The sequence below is a fragment of the Delphinapterus leucas genome, chromosome 19 (genome assembly GCF_059928025.1).
Source record: "Delphinapterus leucas isolate spDelLeu-1000000601 "Yukka" chromosome 19, BTC_Dleu_Yukka2, whole genome shotgun sequence".
In the NCBI taxonomy this organism is placed as follows: Eukaryota; Metazoa; Chordata; class Mammalia; order Artiodactyla; family Monodontidae; genus Delphinapterus; species Delphinapterus leucas.
In genome coordinates this window covers 57,436,416-57,449,754 of record NC_143147.1, presented here as the reverse complement: position 1 = coordinate 57,449,754, position 13,339 = coordinate 57,436,416, and the positions used below count along the sequence as shown (strand labels likewise).

The window sequence follows — 13,339 nt, the reverse complement described above, 5'->3', positions numbered from 1 at the left end:
AGACGACCGCAGAGTCGGGGAGACAGAGAGTCAGGGAAGGGTACTAGAGCTGAGGGGCGGGGAGGGGCGAGGAGGGACGGGGCGCCACCCCCATCCCCACCTCCCACCCCCGCCAGCCCAGCACCTACCACTTGGACGGGGGCGCGGGCCTGGCCGAGGGCGGCTGCAGCCGTGTACCCGCTGGCCTGCATGGCGCGCGCTCCTCGGGCCGCCCCGCCCACTTCGGCCTACGGCGCGTGCGCGGGCGGCTCGCCGGGAGGCGGGGCCGAGGCCGGGCACCTCCGATTGGCGCAGAGGGACGTCGATCCAGCGGGGACCTGCAGGCAGTGGAGAAGCGCGGCCTAGAGCGGCGGAAAGACAGTCCAGCCACAGCCACAGGCACAGCCCCCCACCCTTCATCCCGCCGCAGCCACACGCACAGGCACACGCCCTCCCCCCACCCGCGCCCTGAGGGAGCTCATCTGATCTGCTTAGAGGTCCGCAGTGAAGCAAGTGTTACAGGAGTTCCTGGGTTGTGCAGAAGGTGGGGTTTGTGGGAAGACGCTGCGCTGTCCCGGTGGCTACGCCTTCCCACGTGTGTCCCTTCTCTGACCAGGAAAGGTTCTGTGTGAAGAGCAGGTGATGGTCCCCTGCACTGGCGACGGGACGCCTGAGCGGCCCCCTGTGGAGCACCGGGCCCCGGGGCCCGCGCCGCCCGGGGGCCGAGGGGACCGCCTGTCACGCGGGTGCCCCGACCCATCTGGGTCAGTGAGCACGTCATAGCCTTTACCGCCCCAAACTAATGTTAAATGCAAATCATTCTGCAAAGTAGCAATTATGATAAAGCCGAACTTCTGTTTCATGTCTTGTAAGCATCACTTCAAATGTCATTTTTCCTTAAACTGCATCAATATTTTCAAAGCCTGTTGCACAGATTGAAACGCTTAGGTCAGATGAGTAAAAATGCATCCTGTCTACAAAGGATAAGGCACAAAAACAATCTGAGAATTTGTTTCCAAGGACTTGATGTGCTCCAGGGGTTGGTGTATTAGGAATAGTTTCATTTTAAGGGACTAGGTAAAAAGTCGCTTGATAGCTTCCAGAATGTGCTGTGGGCTTTGGAGCTGGACTGCCTCAGTAATCAGTGGGAGGAAGAGATAAGGGGTCCCCACGGCGTCTGGCACCTCCACAGCACATGCTATCGGAATTGGGCTTGGCTACTCCTGTCTTGCTTCCTGTACATCTCCTGCTGCCAGAAGTTTGCTTTTCACTGCCTTCCCCCTAATAAAAATTTGGCTAGAGTCTGCTTTTTGCAAACATTCAGAGTGCCAAGAGGCACTTCAGAAGTGCAGGGTTTGCTGAGATTCTTCTCTTCATGGTAGGAACATTCTCAACAGAGGGACCAGACTATGGGGCCTGACACCACCACTCCAGAGGGACACAGACATAGGGAGGATGTGGGGTAGGATGAGGAGGTGACAAAGTCATGGGCCCCTGGAGAGGAAGTGATGCAGGTCTCCCACAGCTCTTGGCTCACCCAGTGACTGACATTTTTCTTTATTTTTAAATGTTGTTTCTGCAGACTGTTGGCGAATCCTGGTTGTATTCAGAAAGCTCAGTGCCAACCGCCAGGGCCTTCAAATTTTAAAATGCCAACAGCCCTCTTACAATGTGGGTATAGGAAGCAAAGATGGGCATAGGTCTGGACTCGGCCACACTGGGCCCAAAGTCAGAATGAGTCTGCCCTGGGTGCACCCGTGAAGGGTGAGGTCAAGCTTGAATGCCAGCAGCTGGACGTTCCCCTACAGCCCACACTGCAAGACCTCCAAGCAAGTGTCCCGTCCAAGTTTCCTGATGGGATGAACCCCAACACAGCTGCAGCTGGACCTCCACTGGGCAGTGATGCTGCTGGGAGGTCAGGAGCCACCCAGCACCATGGACGACAGTGCACTTGGACTGTCGGAGATGGGCTGCCTGTGGAGGCCGTAGTGCCCTGATAGTAAATCCATTCACGAGGGAGCAACCAGCTGTGTGACTGTGTGATGTGCACCAGTGTCCTCTTTTCTACGTTCTCACTTTTGTAAAGGCTAGTTGAGACTCACTGTGTTGAGAAGAAGCTGGAGCTGGGCTTCTTACCAGCCTTGGGAAATAATGAGGTTCCCATCACAGGAAGCATTCAGTTAACAGCTGGGCAAACATTTGGTGTGGATTTGATGGGACCATTCAAGTATCACATAGAATGTTTGTCCTGGCCTGGGTGCCGACCCCCTTAGCCCAGAAAGCAGAGACTGAGTCGGGGTCTTTGCAGTGAGGGTTTTTGTTCCCAGGAAGCTGGGGCAGGGGAGTGAGGTAGGGGAGGAGCAAGTCTGGGACCAGCATGATGCCTTGTGGGGGCCTCCATCATGGGCAATTGGAGCTGAACCCTTGGACCTTCCCAGAGCCCTGGAGAGTTGTCCACCTGAGTGTGAGGGACAGAAGCCTTACCTCCCCTGCACTTCAGGGTGGTGACCAGGATCCCACAGGTGGTCCCCAGCAAGGGGGTGCACAGCACATTGCAGGCCAGGTGTGCAGCGGCCCTGGCTCGACTCAGAGTCAGGACCAAGAGGGTGGGAAGGGCTGATCAAAGGGCCAGAGGAGCCTGATGCGTGATCAGGAAGGCAAATGGAAACTCAAAATAGCATCACCTCCAACCACCACATTGTACAGTTAGCACACGTGGATCATTTTGAAGTGATTTAAGCAACTGCTCTTCAAATTTGGGATGACTCACAGGTGGGTGCCAGGTGCCTATGGGAGCTGCGTGCACAGCACAGGGTGTTAGCACCTGAACCCCTGTCTGTGAGTCGGACAGTGTCTGGTGAAAGGCCAGGAGAGGCCAGTCAGACATCTTCCTCCAAGATATTAACAGGAAGATGTCATCTGTGGGAGAAAGGGCTTGGATAAATTCACATCTGATAGAACTTGGAGGAGGAGTGGGGACACGAGAGGTTTTAGGGGCCACCAGCCAGTGCTGCTGGTGTCACTGTCAAAGCCGGGGCCACTGGGGCCTGGCCAGATGGTTAGTGAGGAAGCTGCCTCAGGCTGCCTTAGAAGCGGGGTGCATCGTGGGGCGGGGTCCAGCACTGGCTTTCCCCTTTTATGGGGCACAGTGAGAGTCTGGAAGATGCAAGGAGGGAAACGCCAGCCATCCCTCCCCATGAGGAGCCATCCACTCCCTCAGCCCGTGCCGGGCCTTCTGCCTCCTAGGACTGGCCCACACGGAGATGCTGCCCACTCACAGGTCACCAGGCCCAAGAGGCAGACTGGATCCTGACCCACTGATGAGGGAACAGCATCCAGCAGCCACCAAGGAATCAGTGGCCTGTATGTGAATTGGGGACAGCCATTGCCTGGCCCTCAGCACTGCCTCCCTGACCCTGAGACCTGAGGCTGGATCTCAAAGCTTCCTTAACTGGACTTTGTCGCGAGACACCCCTGCGTGGGTCTCCCATGCTCTTCCACACTCAGCTGGGCACCCTGTTACCTGGGCTGTTTTGTGAGCAGCCTTGAGGGATGAGGTCATGGTGCCCTCCAGGAGGAAGGGCGGACGTGCAGCACCTGTCTGGGCCCTGTCGTGTCACCCCCAGGGAATGGGGACTCTGGGAACCCATGCACACACGCTGATCCTGACTTCTACTGAGCTATAAACTGCTTCACTCTACCCCAGGAGCCTGTGTTTTTGGTCAGCACCTGGAGAATGTGGCCGGCCAGCCATCCTGTTAGCTTGAAATGAAGGGAAACCTCTGACCCCTTCATGGTTCTGGGCAGCGTCCTGCCCTCACAACCCCCCCTCCCCTCCAAGGACCTGGCCCTGGACCCACCAGCTTGAGGAGTCGCAGGCTATGAAAGGCAGTGAGGAAAATCAATGCATAAAGCCCCAGCATGAGGGGGCGAGTACAAACACTGACACACTTTTATCTTTTCACATTCTACTGCCTTCCCCACGGCTCACTTCCTCAGAGACCCCACTGCCCCGCTGGCCCCATCTGCACGGGATCCTCCCGCTAAGTGCTCACGGCACTGTCTCCCCCTAAGTTGTCGCCTCAGTGGGGGCAGGGACAGTCTTTTTGTCCACTGCCAACTCCCTGCGGCTGGCAGAGTCCAGAGGCCACGTGAGCCGGCTGCCGATGCAGGGCCAGGACGCGGAGGCTGAGAAGTGAGGGAGCTGGTTCCCAAGAGGGCCCAAGGGGGGCCTGAGGGAGGCCCTGGCTGGCTCTGCACACCTGCATCCAGGGCACGTCGGCCCTCAGCCCAGTGGGGAAGCAGAGTGCCCATCCCGGGCAGAGCGCACAGCCCTGCGCCCCTCTCACCAGAATCCCTGAAATCCCCGTGTTGCTTCGCTCACTCTGGGAAGGTAGGTCCGTGAAGACACTGCTCAGCTGTTCACAGGAGCTTCTGACCCAGAATAGCACAGAGGAGGGTATATGCTCAGGAAAGAAGGAAGGAAGGAAAGAATGAATGAATGCGTGCGGGACAGTCTACCAGTAATGAAATCTAGAACAGGAGACGGTGTCTACACTGGGTCTAGTTAGAGTCCTAATAATGTTATCAAATAACTCAAAATTTCACATGGTCAGTGTAGAAATTGCCAAACACCAGGTGTGGTGTCTTCTGTCTGGATAAACGGCCAGTTATTTTGATCAGGATGGACAGTAAAGTCAGGTGATAATTCAGGCTCTCCCGGAATTCACGTGGTGCAGTTCCAAGTCTGTGGACGCGGCTGCAACCCCCCCACCACCACCCAGCCACATCCAGCTTCTCAGGAGTCCCACAGTGTCTGGATTCCAGCTCCTCTTAGAACTGGACTATATGACAACTCTGGGGTCATGCGGTCCCCTCCTGGGACCCACGTTGGCAGCTGGGTAGGGGCTCTTCTCTCACATCCCTGCCTTGGTTCCACTGCCCAGGACAAGTGAGTGGAACATCATCAAAGCCACAGTTTGTGTGGACCCCCTCCCCGAGCTGAGCCCTCTCACTGGTCACCGATGTCCGTGACTCTTTCGTCTTTCCCGAGCGGGGAGATCTCTCTGTAAGGGGACTTGGCATCGCTTTGGTACATACTGCAAAGTTTTAAAAATCTGTTAAAATGGACGAAGCCCTAAGCAAATAGGAGCGGGTCTAATTTTTTTTAAACAAACACTCAAATGCAAGAGTATTTTAGGGCAAATCTTGTCTTTTGAGGACACGTCTGGCATTTCTACACTGCCCATTGTGCTTGTTGGCATGACTGTTGAGCTTCCTGAACTAACGATACAGAAAAACAAGAAATAATAACCAGCAACACTGAGTATTGCCAGGCTTGGGAGGAAAGGAGAATTGGCCCTGAAACACTGGCTCTGGCCAGTCTGTCCCACTCTAACAATTGGTGCTCCAACCAGTGATTCAACAAATCGCAAGTTTGCAACCAGCCCACTGAGGGAGCTCCGTCTGTCCTCTGCTTGCCCACCGCAGATTGGCTGAAAGACAGTTTCTCCTGAGAAGATCCACGAATGTGCGGAGATCTGTTAAATGGGGTTAGAGGCACTGCTGATAAACTCTGTGCTGGTGGCAGGAAACCTGAGTTCCAGGTTTCCTGGCACTGGGGTCCGGCTGTAGGCTGTTGGCTGGGCTGGTGAGACTCAGTGATTTGCAGAGGGCCAAGTGAAGGAAGTTGCATGGGGTCTTTATGGAGCTGTGCAGGGCCCAAACCACAAAGCCTTGAACAGGTGAAGGGTTTTTGGCCTCACCTCTCAGCCAGTGGGCCCTTCACTCCCCCTGGAGCCGAGGGAGGCACCGGCAGCCACTGCAGTGCCTCTGAGATGCCTTTGGCTGCCCCCTGGTGAGCTGGGAGCTGCCCGGCTTCTGCGTGGCCTTCTAGGTCCTGCCTCAGACCTACCACCCTGGAGTAGCCTGGAGTAGCCTGGCTGTGGAGAAAGGCCTTCTCTGACCGCTGGGCACCCGTGTATCATCTTGCCCCAGGGCAGCGGCAGCCAGTTCCTGGCCCACATGGAGTGCTGTGGGGACACCAGGGTGTAATGCAGATCCCAGGGCATCACAGCCTCCCTTCAGCTTCATGTCCTCAACTTCAAAACAGACTAATAATGGCTGCATGCTTGAGTGGTGTGAAGACCCTGAGGGAGGGGCTGAGGTGGGGAGACTGTGAGGGAGCTGCCGGGGCAGCTGGGGAGAAAAGCTGCCTGCGTGGAGTCCACGTGGGGCCCTTGCTGGAGCCATCACAGGGAAGGGTCAGCTGGATGGAGCGGGTCTGAGCCAGGACAGACAAAGTGACAAGGGGAAAGGTCCAGATGGGATCTGGTCCACGAAGCCTCGAGGAACATTCTCACAAAGCCCAAATCTGGCTTTCAGATTTGGTGCTGACCTCGCTCTGTGCCATTGCCCAACACGTGCATTTGGAGAGCGTGTGAATCAGTACTCCTGGCTGAACTGGTTTAAACTGGCTTTGAAGACATGGGGTTGGCTGGTTGTCAGTGTCCTGGTAAGACCAATGTCAGGTGCAGCTGAGTCCAGGACCTGCCAGTACTGTCAGTGGATGTAGCCCCTCTCTGCTCGTGGGTCCCACTGTCCCCTGGACGCCTGAGTGGCTAGGAGTGGCAGAGCTTCCTGCCAGTGTGGCACCCACGTCAGAGGCCTCCTCCCTCCCGTGTCAGCAGAACCGACCTTGACCAACTCATTCCAGTTTGCCTGCAACCTTTCTGGTTTTAGCTCTGAGAATCCCACATCCCAGAAACCCATCAGTCCCAGAAAATCAGGACTGTTGGTCACCAAGCACCAGCAAGAACCAGTGGCCGACAGGGCCTGGGCATGGCCAGGGCTCAGGGGACGTGAAGCTGTTTGACGGCGTCATGGAGAGGTAGGGGCACCTAGTCCCAGGCAGACAGGACTAAGCCTGCCCAAATCCCCAGCAGGTGGGGACAAAGATGCTCTCATGCCCCAGGCTGTGGGGCCTGGTCACCCCTCCCCAGTCGGCTCACCCTGGGAGAGTTTCCTGGCCCAGAATGTTTCAGGGTGACTCTGGGACGTAACAAGGCTCGGACTCCTGACCTTCTGTGGCCATCACCCCCCCGCAGGGCCAGCCCTGCCTGTCGACGTCCCAAATGGTCTGCATTACCAGCCACACCATCAGGGACAGATGTGATGTCCACCCTGAGGGACCACAGCCTGGGCTCCGTGGGCCATGTCCAGCATGAGGAACCCCCGAGTCCAGGCTCAGGGACTCCCCCATGGCCCCTCCATCTCCACTCTGGTGAGGACACCCCGAAATGTCACCCGGTTGCCATTTCCTGTGGGATTCCTCCTCTGCATTACCTCTGTTTCTACCAGGAAAGTGCAAGAACACCTTCAACAGCAGTGGTGGTTGTTTCCCAGACTCAGCTCTGCCCTCCTCTCTGTCTGGCCACTGCCTGGCCCAGGTCCTGCCCCATGACCGTGCACACATGTCCTGGCTGTCAGGGTCCGGGCCACATGTGACCACGAGGTGAGGCCAGTGGTTGGGTCCGGAGGACCCCTTGGAGCTACCTGGGGAACCAGCTTCCCCATGACTAGCCTGTGGGATGCAGAGCCTGCTTCCTGACTGGAAAGGGAGGGGGTGGTGAAGGCATAAACCCGTGGGCTGCCTGGTGAGACGGGTGACACCGAGTTACCTGTCACCCTTACTGGATTATCCCTTGGCTTCTTGTCCGCCCTAATTTGGAGAAACGTTACTAAAAGCAGCAGAGTGCCGTGTCGGCCAGGGTAGGGTCACCATGAGGCCCCAGGCCAGGCCTCTCTCAGATTTCCCTCCTCTCCCAGTGATGGCTGTTTCACCCCGTGGACACTCCGAGCCCAGGCATTGCATCCGGTTGACCACACTGGCCACTCCTGGTCCCAGGTCTGGAGGGCATGGGGGACATGGAGAGCCCGCACTGACCAGGCCTGACCCACCCCACTCACCTCATTCCCTCTGCTCACGTATCTGAGGTCGTGTTTTGTCTTGGTGCCCTGCAGGGACTTACGGGGACCTCATTGAGACAGGCCATAGATAAAGGCCTCCGAGCCAGTGAAGAAAAGCAAATGTTAGTCTTTTTGGGAATGGGGTGGGGTTAGGTTAGATTGGCTTAGCTCAGATTTAAAATGACAAGAAATGGTAACCCAGGACCTAGGAGTGTGGGCAGCACAGATGGCACTCTGTGGCTGAGGGCCATCTGAGGGGAGACACAGTTATTTTTGCTTTTTGAGGTTTAGTTCTTCCTGCTTGGACATTTTGGGAAGTACAGGAAACACGTGGCGTTTAACTAAGGGAAAGTGCCCCCAAAACCTTCCTCTTCTGTAGGGAGTATGCCCGGCGGGGACGAGGCACTTTACATGTGGGCGCCGGAGAGTAAGGGCCCAGATGGGACTTGGAAGGGGCATCACTGCTTTGTTAGAAAGCTCGATGATCCTTTCTCAGAAGGAAAAAATCCTCGCAGTTTGCCTAAAATAGTGATTTTTCAGGAAATGATTAAAGCTGCTTATGATACACAGAAATCACCCTTGCAAGCAGAAGAATGGAAAGAACAAAACAAAACAAGACACAAGACAGCCTGGAAGTGTGTCAACAAGAACAGCTCTGCACACCAGCCTGATCCTGGGGGTGCGGTTCCTGGGGTCACCCCAAGGGGCCGCCATCGTCAGTCCCATGACGTGGGCAGGGGCACAGGGTCACGGACCCCACGGTGGAGCTGGGAACCAGGGACCAGGCTCTCAGCAACAGGCCCTCAGTGCTGAGTACTGGTGATGGGGTCTGGCCCTGAGACCCTCAGACAGCCAGAGAAGGCCCTTCTGGAAGGTGCTGCCTTTCCCTCCCCCACAGCTAGTGTGGGTGCCTGCAGGAGCCTTGGGGCATCGACCATGACTTGAGGCCAGGGCCAGGGGCCGTCCCTCCTCCCACCTCACGGCCCTCGCTCACAGGCACACAAGCCATGCCAGTTAGTCCAGTGGCTTCTCGCCTCTCTTCTGAGGCAGGGAAGGAGGTATTGGAGGCTGGAGTTGGCCTCCCAAGTTGGGCTACGTGAAGGGTGTGGCTGGAGTTCATGCACTCGGGAAGACAGTGCAGAGGACGAGGGAGATGGGCGACGCCCAGAACATGGCCCCACGTGGCCGGAGCGACGGGCTGAGTAGCAGACACCCAACGGCCTTGGGATGCTATGCAGGACACCTTTCCCCCAGGATGTGGTGGAGACTGGTCATGCCGGGCCTTTCAAGTACACATCTGCTGAGGTCAGAGCCTGTTGCTGGTTCAAAGTCCTGTTGAGCACCTACTGTGTGCAGGGTTGAGCAAGACGTGGGCATCTCAGGGAGCTGGACCTGGGGGCTCTCACCTGCCCACCTGGTAGCACCACCCTGACCACCACCCTGAGGATGGCAGTCTGGCTCCTTCCTGGGGAGGGCCCAGTCTAGACCTTCGCTGGGTGAGGGGTGGGCAGGAGGGCCTGGGCTCAGCGGGCCAGCACCCCAGGAGCCATGTTGCATCCCTGCCTGTGGCTGCGGCCTCGGGGGGCCTGAGACCCTAGAAAGAGTCGGGGGGACCGCGGGGTGGGCGGGCTGGGCAGTTGCCAGGAAAGGAGACTATGGACATTCAGAGGCTGGTCACCCAGGGAGATGGCAGCCGCTCTGCCCGCCCTCAGCCGGACTTGAAAGAAGTGAGAACAGACAGAATTCAAAGACGCCAACAAAAGGGCTTCCTGTTGACACCAACAGGCTTAAGTCTTTTCTCCTTGCACCCTAATGCCGGCACCCCGGCTGGTGCTGCGTCCCCCCGGGCGACACCACGACCACGAGAAGGAAAGTCATGCCACCAGCCCCCAGCTAGGCAATTTGTTCTCTAAAACTGGCCTTGAAATCCAGAACCTGTCCCACAGGCACCCACGCCAGCCTCATGGTCCATATAGCGCCCTGCAGATTTCCTGCTGGGGCCGAGGGTGCAATGGGGCCACCGTGGACGCACCTTACTTAGTTTACCGAATCCCTGCAGAACTCTCCACATGCACACACATGTGCACACGCACACTCACACACACACCTGCAGCACCCAGAGGACACTGGGAAACACACTGACTGTGCTGCACGGCCGGGAGGATCAAGGAGAAATCCCTCCTTTCTCCTCTCAGTACCTCCAGAAGAACTGACCTCTTCTCAATAAGTATTTACTTTTTAAAATTAAGAAGGATGACTTTAAACATTTCAATGAGCTCTCTAGACTCAATCATAATCTTTCACCTCGTTTTCTCCATCACACGCGAGGCTGGCCGGCAGAGTCTAGGGGTGGTGGGAAGGCGCCTCCCCACCAGGAATCAGCGAGGGGCCCAGGGTACCTGGAGTCAGATGGCCCCTCCACGCTCCAGGGTAAAACCGACACCAGCGCTTTCCAGTGGCTGCCACTGCTGCTCTGGGCTAAGGGGGGTCAGTACTGGACAGTGGGGAGGACGGAGGGAGAGGAGAGTCCATGCTCCTGAATCACAAAGGAAAGCAGGGCCCTCACCCACCCTGGAGCCTAGACACGCACCACCTGGGCCCCTGCAGCCCCTGCAGGGTCCACACCGTGATTTCATCAGGTCCATTTACAGATGGGGAACGGTAAATCCAAGTGGAGATGGTTTTCCCCAAATAACATGCAGAGAATGTGTCAGCGCAGCTGCAGGGCAGCCGGACCTGCTGCAGGGCCTTCTTCTGCTCGGGGCCCCGCTCACACCAGCAGCTTTTCAGCTCACTCAGAAAATGGGCCGGAGTAACACACCCAAGTGAGGGATAGGTTGCCTCAAAACCCCAAGAGGCCCACGAGGCTTGTGCCTCTGCCGTGGTTCTGGGAGGGGCCGATGCAGCAGCTCAACCTTCACCTTAGGAAGGATGTCTCAGCATGTCCCACGCAGAGGGAGAAGGCCCCTGAATTTTACTTTATTTTTTATTTTTTGCGGTACGAGGCCTCTCACTGTTGTGGCCTCTCCTGTTGCGGAGCACAGGCTCCGGACGCGCAGGCTCAGCGGCCATGGCTCACGGGCCCAGCCGCTCCGCGGCATGTGGGACCTTCCCAGACCGGGACACGAACCCGTGTCCCCTGCATCGGCAGGCAGACTCCCAACCACTGCGCCACCAGGGAAGCCTCCCCCTGAACTTTAGTTGAATGTAGTTCCCACCGTCTGACATGCGAACGTCTGACTAGTAAGTCTAGAGTAGTTGCTCCTTACTGCTCACTACTTCCCATCGGCATGATGTCATCAAGGCAGGGGACCAACGTGCCACCTCATGGAAGGGAACGGCTCAAACTCCCCGAGAACTAAATTGTGACATAGGCCTACAGAGGGGGTGTACCCCTGAGCTAAGACAGTGAAGGTGTATCTCCGGCCTTGCCAGCTGAAGGCGAACTGCTTCTGGTGGGCGTTCTGGACTAGGATGGATTAAAAGGCATTTTCCAGATCACTAGCTGCATACCAGGTGCCGAGGGATGTGTGAATTTGCTCAGTCAACGGGACCGCGGCTGTTACAGCAGCTGCAATTGGAGTCACCGCCTGGTTAAGTTTATGATAATCCACTGTCACCCTCCAAGACCCATTCTCTTCTGCCAGATCGGACAGTTGAATGGGGTGCGGTGGGAATCGCCAGCCCAGCCATCTCCCAAGCCCCCGATGGCGGCACTAATCCCTGCCGTCCCTCCAGGAACGCAGTGTCACTTTGGTTCACTCGGTGGAGGCTATTCTAGTGGCTTCACCTGGCCTTTCCCACCAGAAGAGCCCTCACTCCGCAGGTCAGGGAAGCAATGTGGGATTCTGCCAGCTGCTGAGGGTGCCTATTCCAATCCAGACTGGAACTGGGGAAATAGACGCAGGATGGGTTCTGGGACCCACTGGACTCACTGCGAAGTGGACCTGAGCTAAGATTCCACTGACCACCTGACCTCCATGAGCCCCACTCTGACTGCAACACCAGTGATGTTTCGGGTCTTGAAATCAGGGTCAGTTCAGAGGCAGCAGCGTGCAGTCATCCCGAAATTCCTGAGCATTTCCTTTTCCCTGAGGCACAGTTATGCTGGTGAAGGGCCGCTGGTCCCTTGGGGAAGGGGGGTGGGGGAGAAAGAGTAATAATATGAATTGCTGGCAGTGTATGGGGGTCCTTCCTTGAGGACACCTGGCCTTCCCTTCGTTTGGGGGCTTCTGGGCCTGTAAATCCGCCCTAGTTTGGGAACTGATGTCAAAGCCATGACTCTGTTTTTATGATTCGGGTTAGACTTTTGTTCACCTGACCTATAACTTCGCTGCTTACACAGATGGAGTAAGAATCCAGCAGGCTTCCCATCTGTCTCACTTCTAGGAACACCAAGGCCACAGTCTGTGCCAGGTGACCTGCTTCCTTGCTGTCCATCGTGGTGAACACACCCACCTTGATCCTGGCAGCCGAGCGCCCCCATGGGGCCCGGTCACCCCAGGAGCCAATCACTCTCACTGCACTTAGGGTTCCCGGCCGAGCGGCCGTGCCTCCCACTCTAAGTTCTGACCCACCGAGACGGGGATCGGAGCCCTTCAGGGTGCCAGGGCTCCCCTCGAGGGCTTATTCCTCACTGTTGTGGGGGAAGCTGTGTCTGGATGCTCCCAGGTGGGTGAGTGGGTCTCACCTGATGCTCTGTCTCCTCAGCCTCTGAGCCCCTTCCCTCTGCAGGAAACAGAGGCAGATCCGGCATTTCCCATTCACTCGCAGGGGGGTCGTCTCTTGGACCGTGTTTCAGCCGAACAGCCAGCCAGCCAGTCAGAGCCCTTCCTGCCCCCGCACTGTGACCTCAGCTGCAGTCTCTGCTCGTGGGCCCCTGTCAACACCTTGATCTTCCCTCCACTGCACCCCACACCCTCCTCTATCCCCTCGCGTGTGCTCCTAAGTCAGAAGACCCAAGGCACTCTTCCAGAGTATAGCCCACCTCCTCATGGGTCACACCTCGTACCCACCTTCAGCAGCCTCAGGGGAGGCTGTCACCCTTTCCCCAGGAACCACAGGGTTGACCCCCTCAGACGTAGACGTCGGGGGAGAGGCTGACACCACTGCAGGGGGTGGGGAAGGCTGCTTTGGGGACATTGCCACGGGGCTGGGAGCTGGGGGGCCCAGCCCACATCTTCTCATGAACTTGACGGTTCTCATGAACCGTCGCCTGGGCCCTGCTCCCAGCTCCCACCCAGTATCTTCTTGAATAAACGTTTCCTCTGCCTTCTTTAAGGAGAGCACACGTCGCACTATGACTTCAGATGCCAGAAGAACGAGTTTGTCATGAAGGCAGCTCATTACATTTCCCCTGGAGCCAGTAGCCAGAGTATAATAATGTGTGCCT

At 57.0% G+C, this 13,339-nt stretch overlaps 1 protein-coding gene across 15 annotated transcripts in view; it reads right to left on the bottom strand.

Annotated features, from left to right (window-relative positions):
- QTGAL (queuosine-tRNA galactosyltransferase) overlaps positions 1-12,954 on the bottom strand; it is a 128,824-nt gene extending 115,870 nt beyond the window's left edge. For 6 of the 15 annotated variants that reach the window (XR_016389023.1, XR_016389024.1, XM_089901474.1 and 3 more), the window contains exons 1-2: positions 12,638-12,953; positions 129-12,075 (exon numbers count right to left, since the gene is read on the bottom strand). Coding sequence is in view for 8 of the 15 variants with exons in the window: in XM_089901474.1 (XP_089757600.1) it covers positions 129-191 (63 nt within the window). In the remaining 7 variants the exon portion in view is untranslated. Of the gene's footprint in view, positions 1-128; positions 12,076-12,637 lie in introns of all 15 variants that reach the window. The other 9 variants (XR_004023647.2, XR_016389028.1, XM_022589229.3 and 6 more) reach the window with 3 other exon arrangements.
- Between the last annotated feature and the right edge of the window lie 385 nt (positions 12,955-13,339).